The 13,136-nt window shown below is 39.0% G+C and overlaps 1 protein-coding gene across 1 annotated transcript; it reads right to left on the reverse strand.

Annotated features, from left to right (window-relative positions):
* Positions 1-6,403, reverse strand: LOC104442218 (subtilisin-like protease SBT4.14). The gene is made up of 10 exons (XM_010055571.3): positions 6,298-6,403; positions 6,114-6,205; positions 5,771-5,868; positions 5,403-5,546; positions 5,215-5,320; positions 4,562-5,075; positions 1,650-1,969; positions 1,283-1,391; positions 930-1,143; positions 1-640 (listed from the first exon to the last, which is right to left on the reverse strand). Exons 1-10 carry the CDS (start codon positions 6,397-6,399, stop codon positions 66-68), a joined length of 2,274 nt encoding a protein of 757 aa, XP_010053873.2. The 5' UTR covers positions 6,400-6,403; the 3' UTR covers positions 1-65.
* Positions 6,404-13,136: the final 6,733 nt, after the last annotated feature.

Raw genomic sequence — 13,136 nt, forward strand, 5'->3', positions numbered from 1 at the left:
CCATATCCATAATTTCCTTTCCTTTCCTGTATCTTCTTCTCCACACGCCTCCGATTTTCCGTTTTTCAGTCCATCCCGAGTCGATCCGGTTCGCCATCGAACCGGATGCCGTTAATCACGATCGGACTCCTCACGACGCGATGCAAGCCTTTCCACGCGAGCGAACCGGACACGACCTGGTTCTCCAGCGTCGGCTCCGCCTCCACGATGACCTTGAAGCTTCTCTTCTGCATCGCACGAGTGAAGGACAGGCTCATGGGCTTGACGGCGATCTTCACGCCCTTTGGAGCTCTGACCGTGGCGTTGTATACGGACCGAGCGGGACCGACGTTCGTGACCGTCCTTACAAAGACTCCGACCGTCCGTTCTCGGGCGTTTCTTAGCGTGAGCTGCATAGTGGGGTAGTTGAGCGAATCGTATCCGACTCCGGGAACCAACGAGGAGCAGTTCACAGCCTGGTCCGGGCCGAGCAGGACCCGCAATGAGGACCCGGGATAGCCCTCGCTGCAGAGGAACTGAATATAGGACATCTCCCCCATGTCGTACACTAAGCCCGGGTTGAGGGCTCGGGTTGGGTTGAGCTGGCCGGCGCCGTATGCAAACTCGCCGTCGGGGTTCGTCCTCCGGCTCATCGGTTTCGCTTGTCGATGAGGGAAATCGAGACGGTTAGCAAGCGTGAGCCATGATGGAATCAAGTAGCAGACAGACAGACAGAAAAACCTATAATCTTCGACATTAAGCTCATTGTACTTTGCTTTATAGTTGTAATCGGCATAATCCTCTATTTAATTTATTCAAATCCAAGATGATTGTTTTAAATTCAACTATATGCAGGTCATCATCTAAGCCGGCGCCTGTCGAAACAAATAATTTTGCTGATCTGTGTATCGAATAAAAAGTCGAGTAAGATACTAATCCGTCGCATATACCTGTGGTCATGATGGCAGATTTGATAGCAGCAGGAGTCCAAGACGGGTGGAAAGACTTGACATAAGCGGCTATGCCGGCGACATGAGGGCATGCCATGGATGTCCCGGACATTAGGTTGAACTTCGAGTACTGGGTGTCGCCTATCAGCCCGGTCAGCGACCTCATCGGCGTGAACGATGCCAATATGTTGATCCCCGGTGCTGCAATATCAGGCTGCGTTTCCATAGCTCATGTCAATTGCATTCAGAAGTCAAGTCACATTAAGCTTCATAGGATCCGAATTCGGCATTCATTGCTATTCTTTTCCAGCAAAATGAAAAGGAAATAGTTTACAGGTCTGAACAAATCGGACCTTGAGAATGTGCTGAGACCCCGGATTTGGACCCCGAGAAGAGAATGACGCGACGAATGGGGCCGGTATTTTCACTTCCTCTGTTCTGTGTATTACTGCTGATGGAGATCTGAACACCAGACCACAAGCCATATGAATGTGATAAGCTAATCTTAGATTTAGGTATGATTTATTAGAAAGTGCGAAATGTGATCGCATGATCCGAAGCTTAGATGATGTCAATGTTAGTGTGCGTATTCTTAATCAGATGATTCGCTTGAAAGCTACAGTATGATTACGGCATCCTCGCAGGATACAACTATGGTGGTGATCGGAAATTTGCTAAAGACTTAACCTAGAGCACTTTGTAAATCGGTTCAGGACTTGCCTGGTAGAGTGAATGTACTTGTCGATCGCCTCGCCGAGAGTACCGTTCACCATGGTTGACGGGGCCATGAATATCCGCGCAGTGTCGAGGAACTGCAGGCTCTCGATGATGGCGCCGATCCCTCCGCTCCCTTTGACGACAGAGTCGCCACCCGGCATCGAAAACTTGCAGTACACGAGCTTCCCTTTCACCTTGACCCGATCCAGCGAGTTGTCCATGCAGTAACTCGCGCTCCATTTGCTCGAGTTCGCCCCCGCGTCCGCCCCGCTCACCAGCGGGTAGAGCTTCTCCTTCGGATCGAACGTGTTCACTCCCACTCCCTGCAGTACGCCCGGAATAAGAGTTTGTTTTTGTCAGAAATAAGAAAAGTTGATTATTTGAACAAAAATCAAATAAACTCAAATAAAAGCTGGCAAGCAAAATAGTTTAGTAACCTGAACGATGAAAAGTTTTCATCGCTCCATTTTATCGAGTAAAACTCCCTATATATTTTGAATGAACTAATAAATGTTTTTGAGTGTGCAAACGACATATTCTCTACATACAAGAGTTCAAATGCAAATGATGTAATGATAGCACGTTATTACTATTGGAGGGCTTCTCTACTTTGCCAAAAGAAACAAGATATCGAGTGGAAAGTGTCAAGAGTTAGAAAGACTTTTGGATTTTGATTAATAAGCGAGAGGGCTTGGAATAGTCAATGTGCTTAGATGGATTAAATAGAAAGAGAATGACTTTGATAATATCGAGTACATTTATATGCTTGGAACGATCTAAGTATACAAGGTGAATAGATTTGGATTGGATGAAATCGTCAAGTCTGAATAGATTGCGTGATAGAAAAAGTTCACACTATAGATGCGCACATGAGGGCAAGAAACTATCTCTAATTTGATTTGACCCAAATGCAAATTGGGGCTTGGAGCGAACTTCAGGCCCTGGGATGGATAGAGAGGGTTTCATAGAAATCAAAATTGGGTTTGCCAATTTTGGCTAAGCAGGGGTGGTGTCAAGCAGGAAATATGAATAGTTTTATGTATTTCAGGTGAAATCCATTTATTAGCTGCATTAAGACAGTTTTGAGCAATGGAATTTAATCCCTATTTGAATTCTACAACGTGCGGAGAAAGTTTCCAACATTATATTTCCGTGTCAGTCGGAGTTGAACGTGACCGAGGAAATTGTAATGCTCTGAAAGTTGTTTATACTTCGTGTACATATTCATTGAGAAAAATCTTGTAAAATCTCAGTGTATTTTCTTGGAGAGTGATAGTGTACTTTACTTATCGTGAAAGAGTGCTTTGAGCATAAAGTGAATTGTGTGTAGAGTAAGTTACGGTCCCTCATATGAAGACAACTTCTTTTGTAGTGTTGTTAAAGGCATTGCATCAGTGGATTTCCAGCCTTATTATAAGATCGTTAGAGTTGGAACAGTAGAATAGGTCATGATGGACCTGAGCAGGTCCTTAAAAGGCTCTAACCACCAGAAAAGTCTGAATAGAGACTCGGGTCCGGGGTCTCGATAAAAAAATACCGGCCCCATTGGTTCTCCCGTCCACACCTCCCTTACGGGGTAGGGGAACCAGCACGGATCCCCGTGAAGCCTTCTCGGTTGAAACACGCCGGCGTGGTTTAAGGAAATGAAAGGTCCAGGGAGAACTCCCCGGGTGGACGGATGGACAGAAAAAGGTTAGACCATTTGTATAACTTATTTTGTCTACAGACACCACTCCATCCTCTACGCGATGTTTGCTATATGAAAAATGTCAAATCCTACAACAACCAGTTCACCCCCTGCCTCCCAGGTTCTTTAAGTTCACTCCACTTCATAATTGCGGTTGCTAATTTCTAAAAAGAGCTGGTTACTTAATAGGTTGGTAAATAATGCTAATAAAAGTGGTATCTCACAAGAAAATCGGTGAAGTTGAAGAAAAAAGAAATAACCATTGGCAAAGCAACTCAAATGACCAAATGATAACTTAATCAATGAATAGTTGGTAACTCACACAAATAAAGGTTGCAAATTTCATCTAATAGTTAATAAATTTTAGTTATTGATAACAGAAGTAAATGAAAGTTGGTAAATTAAAAGAAAATGTATTTTTGTTAGAAATAAGATAAGTTGGTAAATTTACAAAACAACAAAGAAATATTGGCAGCTAATTTAAATAAAAGTTGTATACTTATTTGGAGATAAATTGTTAAATCCCTATAATTGAGAGAGGTAGTTTTCAAACAGAGAGTTGGGAAACTTAAAAATTTAGTAAGTAAGGAAAATAAAAATAGTAACTCAATTGTAAACTAGGTGACATTTTAAAAAATTAACAAATAAATGTGGCTAAGCAAATCAAATTGGAGTTTGTAACCACAACTAATTAGCATTAGTTAGAGAAAAACTAGTAATTACTCTTGGTGAGTTTAGAAAATTGATAAGTAGGACAAAGAAAGGTGATAACTCATTTAGGAAAATATGGCAAATTTAAGAACATTTAAATAAAAGTTGTTAAACAGCTCAAATAGGAATCGGTAACTTAATCGGAATAAAGTTGGTAAGGCATTCAAATAGGACCGATAGATTCTGTAAAAGTTGATGCGAGATATTAGTAAATTCCAAAATGTTAAAAAGTGTCGATAAGCTATCAATAATGACTTTAATTTCTTTTACCTAAGTTATTTTTCGAAACTTACATTTTTTTTTTTTTTTTGCAGAAATCTACTGATATGGTCAGTGAATCTATTGATTATAAAGCTAAAGCACTCCAATGACCTAGAGATTGGCATGATTAACCTCCAAAGATGTTTAATGAGGCCCGAGTATGTCCATGGTAGGAGACATCCCCATGACTATAACAACAAAAAACAATTAAAATTAGGGACTATTTACGAAATAAAATTGAAATCTCGATACTTACCCAAAGGGTCCTCCCATCCCCCAGCTGGACTTTGCTCCGGAACTGCCTGTCGATGCCACTGGCCGCCACCGTAACGAGCCACGGCGCGTGGTTTGCAACGCTGGCCAAGCTTGGCCCGTCGTTCCCGGCAGAAGTCACGGTCAGGATCCCTCTCCTCATGGCATGGAACGCGCCGATGGCTATGCTGTCCTCGGTGTAGTTGGGCATCGTGCCGCCGATGGAGATGGAGATGACGTCGACGCCATCGTGAATGGCCGCGTCGAACGCTGCAAGCAAGTCCATGTCCGAGCAGCCCTCGCCGACCCAGCACACCTTGTACATGGCCACCCGAGCCCACGGCACCGCGCCCCGTGCAGCCCCGCCGGCAAGGCCGAAGAGGTTTGCGTTAGGCACGAGGTTGCCAGCCAGGGTGGACGAGGTATGGGTCCCGTGGCCTTGCACGTCGACCGGAGATAGGATGTCGCTCGGGTTGCGCGTGCCGTCGAGCTTGAAGTACTTGGCTCCTATAAGTTTGCTGATAGAAAAAAGGAACCAAATTAAGCAAACACAGCCGCCAAAATAAGAAACTACATATTTGCATTGGTATGGATAAATGTCAAAAAAATAAAATTTCGCAATTTTTTTTGGTAAGAAGCATAGAGAAAATTAATTACTTGTTGCATCCTGAAAAATTAGCATAGTGACCACAACTTCCTTTCCATTTGGGCGGTGGAGGACCAAACCCTTTATCAGCAAAGCTCTCAGATTGAGGCGTGATCCCTGCAATGTCACGACGTAATTTTTTATAAATTGAATGATGGAGCAAATTCTAAATATAAATTCAGTTCGACACAATTACAACCTGTGTCGAACAGGGCCACGACGATGTCGCTCTCCGTCTTCGGGTTCCTTCTCGCCGTCTGAGGAAACCCGATGAAGTCCCACGATTTGGTCGTGTGGAGCTCGTGGTATCGGTTGGGGAAGACAGAGACCACCTCTTCTAGGCCTGTCGAGCACGCATGCATGATAAATAATTTTTTTGTCCATGAAATTAATGGAGTCCTAATATTGAGAACCATTTGAAAAGTTGAGGTACTCAATTGGATGAAAAGCGAAAATTTTAAGTACTTGATTGAAAATGAGACAAAATTCAGATTCTTGCGATGTCATTACCACTATAGTTTACAATGCGATTATGCAAACTGTTTCTACGAGTAGTAGGAGGCTTACTTGATAACTCTTCAGCCTCATATTGGGATAGCTTGGCAGCGAAAGCGTTGAAGCTTTTGGTGTAGCTGTAGACCAACGACTCTTTTGCCTCATTGTCACTGTGCAAAAAGAGATGTGGAGTCAGTATTAGAGGGTGTACAAAAAGTAACTTGTTCTTTTTTTCTCCTTAATCTCATGTATTATAGGAGCTGGTAAAGTTCTTTATGCAATCAATTTGATGACTATAGTCCATAACCAGTCCATATCCGGGGTTGTTCATAGAACCATTAGCTTCATTTATCAAATTAGTATAATCAATAGTTCTCTTGGAGTGTTGTATTGGTTGTGAGAGAAAGAGAGAGACCTTCCCTTGAGAGATGAAAGGAGTTGCAGGTGTGACTGAGCTGCAAGATCTTCATTTTCGTGACTATCTCCCAAGTAAACGATGTAAAACTCCTGCATGCATGTATTGATTACCTATCTTTGGATTGCAATTAAAAATCAACGACAAAAGACAAATTAAAAACCATAAGAAAGGGCAAGCACACCTTATTTTTGTTGCCATCAGCTGCAGCCGCAGAGCCTCTCAAAATTTGAAGAGAAACGAAAGAGCAGAGAAGAAACCAGACACCAGCCTTTCCTCTTGTCATCTCTCTCTCTATCTCTCTCTCATGCAGGGACTCTTTCTCTGCACTTATAGGTCACAACCCAAATAGGAGGAACCACGTTACAGGATGATGTTCACGTTCTTTTTCGGTGACGATTACGTACGCTTGTTTAGCCTTAAAGGAAAGGTCATACAAAAGCAATACCGGTTGGGGTTTCACTAATGGTCACTGTCGTTTGCGACTGAGATTGCTTCTCTTGGAGAAACTTGTGATTACGAACGTTGCTGTTCGTTGCTTGCTTCTCTCCCTACTGTTCTGACGTCATTGCTTTGTTTGTGAGGGATAAAACTATTGAAGTAACAAATCAAAAGTGAAAAAAATCAGAAGGTTTGGAGTGCAGAATCTTCTATAAATCAGTATGAAAATAACAAATCAAGAAGAGTATCAATGAGTTAATCATTTAGAGATCATGCAAATTTTTCTATAAATAATAAAAAATCAAGTAGAGTTTATCTTTTGAAAATCTTTCGTGATTCGTTTTATCCTAACCATCTTTTGTGATTCGTTTTATCCTAATCATGTTTGCTTTCTTCGACGTGCACTCCATGGTCTCAAACAAGCTCCAAGGGCGTGGTTCAACAAGTTCAGCAATTTTCTTTTCGAGTAAGGATTTTTCTGTAAATTGCTGATCCATCACTATTTGTTTATCGTCATCGTGATCATACTATTATTCTATTGCTCTACATGGATGATATAATCCTCATTGGTGATTCTCCAAAATTACTTAGCCATCTTTTGCAGCCCTTAGTCAAGCATTTTCCATGAAAGATATCGGTGCTCTTCGCTATTTCTTGGGCATTGAAGTCAATCGCTCCACTGATGGAATCTTTCTCTCACAACATGAATATGCATTAGATCTTTTGAGTCAAGTATTAATGGCGCAATGTAAGCCAATTGCTACTCCAATAGCTACCAAGCAATCACCCTTCAAAAATGGTGGTAAGCATCTCATTTTCGAAGCGTAGGTGCTCTTCAATACCTTACCCTCACTCATCCAGATCTCTCACTTGCAATCAACATAGTTGGCCAACATATGCATGCCCCAACTGTTGCTCACTTTCAAATAGTAAAAATCAGAATGTTTGCAGTGCAAAATCTTCTACAAATCAATATAAAGATAACAAATAAACAAGAGTATCAACGAGTTGATCATTTGGAGATCGTGCAGAATTTTCTACAAATCACTATAAAGATAACAAATCGAGTAGAGTATTAATGAATTGATCTTTTGGAGATCTTTATGATTTGTCTTTTATTCAATTTCCCTGTAGATAAATTTGTTATCTTTTATCTTTAACTTTCACATGTTAATGTCTCTATATATATTGGACAATATATCAACGAAATGCAACGCGTGGTCGACTCAATTATTCAGTTTTTTTCAAAAACTTCAGTCAATGACCATGATTAGCTTAGCTGGTCGGAGTCAGATATGCTTCGTCGGAGAAAGAGTACGTTGTGCATCGGAGATATATCACGCAGACATAGACAGAGAAGTATTTTCCTCATCGCTTCTCCCGATCCGCATCGTTTAATGATAGAAATGTCGCCCACGTTCGTCCAAATCGGTTTTCATGAAATGTGGTGTTTTAGGCGCGTAGTGCTAGCATCATCATCCATTAAAGAGCTCAGAGGAAGGTACATAAATTTGATCACTTCACTTCATGTTCCTTCTATTGCTGTAAAAGCCACATGAATAAGGCATCAACCGGAACCCGAGGAGCTTCAAGTTCATTTACATTTTCTCTTATTCACTTCAGATTATTTGAGGAAGTTGCTTTGAAACAAAGACACCATGTTTGAAGGGAAGAAACAAAGAGCACCTTTTTGATCAATCGCTTCCCTTTGCCTTAGATTTCAATTCAAGCAAACGAATTTTGAAAGCAGGATAGACTGTATCGTTGTTTAAGTGCTGCTAACCAGGGTTAAATTTGATGCAAATCACTTTGCTTTTACTTTGCTTCTTCTTATCTCAAGAAACCTTTCCTTACAAGGAAGGTGCATGTCATGATGACATGATCTCAAATAGGGTTGGCGCTCTATACTGTTATATAATCTTCATGTCAGTTATTCATGTTTTCATGAGTATAAAGTTTTTTCCCTTTAAAATGAGTGAAAACCAATCAATTCGTATCGGGTTCTTGCGAAATGTTGTGGATTATTATCCTTAGTCTCAAAAGATTCGAGTCAATATAACAACTATTACCTTACGACTCTTGGTGAAAAAAGTCATTTCACGTAAGATTTTTTCTCAGGAATTTCTAATATATATTAAAGTGTAAATATTCGTTGAAAAGTGAACGACTTTGTTATGTAACTATGTGATTGATGTAAACGTGAGGCAATGTAACTTAGATTTACGAGGCTAATACTTCCTTTTTAGCCATGATTTTGCATAGAAGCATTTCGGCCCTAGAAAACTAGTTATTGCTGTTCAGCCCGGCATGATAGATGGTGGGATGAAACAGGCCCATGGATGAAGATGGGTTCACCTAATCCAATTTTTAATCCTATCCAGAGAGTCCACATGCCTGTGCAAATTGCACCTCAACATGGTCTAAGGAAACCACAATTTGCATGATTTATTGCTGACCAGGGGAATTGTAAATTGAGTCCTAAATTTGAACATTTGTATCAATTTACCACCTACACTTTGCGGCCCGTGTCAGTTTACTGCCGATGAATGATATGCATGATTAATTGAATATTTATGCTATTGGTAAAGAAATATTTTCCTGTCAATTTCTACCTTCTTTTTCAGGTCACGTTCTTAATGAACAGATTTTGGAAAGAAAAAGAATAAGCGTAGGAATTTGAGGCAAATTACTGTATATTTTGGAAGTGTAGGGGACAAAGTGAAACAGAAATCAATTGTGAAACTAATTGAAATGGTAAACAAACTTTGGGGCTAAAGTTTAGGGCCTATTTGATTTGAATTTTTAAGAATGAAAAGTTACTGATTCACATTAGCACCAAAAAAATTAGAGGTGAAATATTCCGTTACAATTTCAAAATTATATATATTTATGATTCAGGAAAGCCCCGTTCCAAAATAATATATTGCAATTCATAGTTTTTGTTAATTTTCTCTCATTTGCAATAGCATAACAATAACTTTCAAAAGCATAACTGCTTGCTTAGTTGAGGAATTGGGTAGATCAATGATAACATGTTAATCAAAAGACCATGATGGACGACACTAACCCTGTTCTACTCAGAGATGTCAGAAGACTATTGAGTTTCAACCTTTTTTTTTTTTGGGGGGGTTTTTTTTTTTTTTTTTGGGTCTGATGGGGAGGAGATTGAGTTTTACCTTTTAATTCAAAATGCAACATAATTTTTGTAGAGGAAATTGTCTTGCCGATGGACTTGCCAATCTTTGATTAGAGAAGCATTTGGACACTATGTTCTACTCATCATTAGGGTATGGTTCATATTCCCCATTGATAAGAAGGCATAGGAATCCCACTTCACGATGAGCAAGAGTCTAGAGGATACCTTGACGAGAGTCACAAAGATAGTGCCTCCAAATTATCAGAGGGCTTTTATAATTTGAGCCCATAATTTATTAGTAATTTGGGTTTGAATCTATAAATAGCTACCGGGTATATATAATTTCTTTGTATTGTAATTAGATGATGTAACAGAAAAGTGCGATGTGTTAATTATAGTGGAATCATCTACTAATTGTAACCCTAATTTATGGGTGAACCAAGAAAGAAGCTTGACTCTCCAAATTATTTCGCTGACTTTAACTCTTTATTTTCTTGCAGGTTTGCTCCGAATCCTAATGCTCATAGCCTCCGACAGAGTTATTTCATACTTTGTTTGGAGATATAATAAGGACATTTGATTTAGGAAATATTTTGTATTTCATTTCCTTCTATATACCAAAAGAAACAAAATGGTTCCGCTGCAATTGTTTTAACACTCTATTTTCTTATGATTGTGCTCCCATTCCAAACAGCCACAGCTTCCTATGGAGTTATTTCATACTTTGTTTGGCGATATAATAGGGACGGTTGATTTTAGGAAATAATTCGTAGTTCATTTCCTTCTGTATAACAAAACAAAATGCTTTCGCTGTAATCTCTCGTTCTGTCCATGTTTCATGTGTAAAAAAAAAGGTTTTCGTTGCTTGGAAACATCATGTTTCCACATACGATGGGTACGTGCCCAAGATTCTCATTCAAAAGAGAGAAATAAAGTTAAATACAAAGATGCACGTACATCAGGAAAACTACGTATGGAAAGGAAAAGTAGACATTTATTCTCGCCGTCCTATCGCCGACCTTCAATTTTCTTTTTCTTGTACATCAAGAAAACGAGGTTCTTAGCCATTAATTTTGGTCACCAAAAAAAAAAAAAAAAAAAAAAAAAAAAAAAAAAAAACGAGGTATGCAAAGGAAAAGTAGGCATTTATTCTGCCCGTCCTATTGCCGACCTTCAATTTTCTTTTTCTTTTCTTCTACGTTTAATAATTGAGATGTTACTGCTTGAATATTAAGAACTTTGCGTAATTCTTTTCATAATTAGAGTACTTGGAAATGATCTTACACACTTCTTTTCAGTCAAATTATTGACAAAAAAAAAAATGAAAATGAAAATGAGTAACATCATGCAAGAAAGGTGATGTAATTTATGTGAATGTTAATGATTTGAATCAAGATCTTGTAGCTAGCATCCATATTCTTGTATTACAAGATAAACGAGCAAAATGGTATTATTAGAGAAGACTTTAATCATTAGAAATTGATGACCGTGAGTATGGAGAACTTAGATTTAAGCAAGAAGTAATTAAAGTAAGTTGTTGTACTAGTATTCCTTCACGTAATCAATTAACTAAAAACATTCCCTTGAGTGTAAAAAAAGGAAAAAGTGGGAAAGAAGTATATTTGATTACTAAGGATGCGTTTGTTTCCTGACAAATCCAAAAGTCGGAAAATGTTTTATTGAAAAATGATTGGTTATATCATTTAGAAAAATTAATTATTACAAAACAATTTGCTTATCAATAGTAGTTTATACCTAACTATTTTCGTGAATAATATTAACAATATTTTGTATTCATTCATTTGTGTAGATGATTTAAATGATTATTTTTTAGAGAATGTTTTTCAAATCTCGAGTTTCATATAATAAAATATACCCTAAACTTATTTAGGACCATCAAAGAATTAAAAGAGATTTACAAGGTTTCGTAATAACAACATCAACATCAATATGACACTTACTATTTATAGGAACTATACTCAAATAATTTCCCTCCGTGGAATTTTTCCTACAAAAGATTAAGATTGGAAGAGGCAGGTCTTTTCTCAGAAAAGAAAGGGAGGGGAAAATGTTGGAATTCAAGTGGAATTTAAGGTTCACCAAATCCAAGGGAATCTTTTCTTTTTTGCCCTACAAAAATGTACTATGAGCGACCCACCCCATTAAGGGAAGATCCTCTCGTCACATGATCAATCCAATTCCTGCTGCATCTCTTTCTCTGGACCACTTTTGCAACTTGGACTTCATTTACCAAGTGGTCCAACGTTTGGTATTCCTCATTTGTCATTCCCCACTTTATTCAAACCAAGAGCACTTAAAAAATAAAAATAAATAAACACAATTAAGTACGCATCCCACCTCCCCGAAAACCCCTTCCAATAAACCCTCTTTTCCATAATTTATGCAAAGCGACAAATCAGGTACCGATTTATAACAAATATCTCATCTCGTTCCGCATCTCGATACGTCAGAGTCAAGCGGCCAGTCACAAAAGAGGAACGTTCGATCTACGAATCTTGCCCTTTATCGACATCTCCTTTTCCTTTTTCTCGTCAAACCCGAGATTTGCGATAATTTAATTTACCACCGTAAAGCTTAAAAAAAAAAAAGAAATCCAAAATTTCATTTCCAAAGAAATAACAAAAGGAGAAATAAAAACGAACAAGCAGGGGGGAAATGGAAATGCTGATGGCAGCAGAACAAGTTTCTTGGAAATGACGTGGGGCCAGGAGATGCACATAAATTTTTTCTGGAGATAAAGCCTGCAAATTCCGAGATTTAACGTGGGTCGTAGGATCTGAACCCGATGAACAGACGTCGAGAGGGAGCAAGCGCACGCGCTGTGGTCCCCGGTTGTACCGGAACGTGGCCCCTTCGCTTCTCCAACCGCCTCGGGGGACCAAAACCTTAGCCAATGTACATAAACGGCATGGACTTCACAAGCTTGCCGACAGGTGTCGCGACAAAAGCCTTGTTGAAAGCGGAGGTTGAGGAATAAATTATTTTTAAAAAAGGGTGGCCCTCTTCTTTATTGGAAAAGGTTTTTACGTCTCGTTCGAAGAGTATTTATCCATAATTTTTGAAATTGCCCTATTTTAGAATAAAAATAATTATTTAAATGCTTGCAAAAATAAAATCGACGTATCAATAGAACTATCTTTTCGATCTAATTAATTTTTGTAAGGAATATGGGTGATCGTTTTTTGGTATTTACTTTTTAAGTCATTGGTTTTTCCGGAATTTATTATACCATTGGTTTGGGAATATGTCAGTTTTCATCAAAGTGGGAATTACTGTGACGTGGATACAGCTGGTTTGTTAAAAATGCTGGATATTCCTCATTAGTCGATTAAAAAGTGCTGGGAATATAGTTTTTGTTGAAATCCATACCAACGACTTTCATCCAAAGCACTTGTTCCATGGAAATTTAATTTAAGAACGTTCCT

Source organism: Eucalyptus grandis, chromosome 4, assembly GCF_016545825.1.
Source record: "Eucalyptus grandis isolate ANBG69807.140 chromosome 4, ASM1654582v1, whole genome shotgun sequence".
Lineage (NCBI taxonomy): Eukaryota > Viridiplantae > Streptophyta > Magnoliopsida > Myrtales > Myrtaceae > Eucalyptus > Eucalyptus grandis.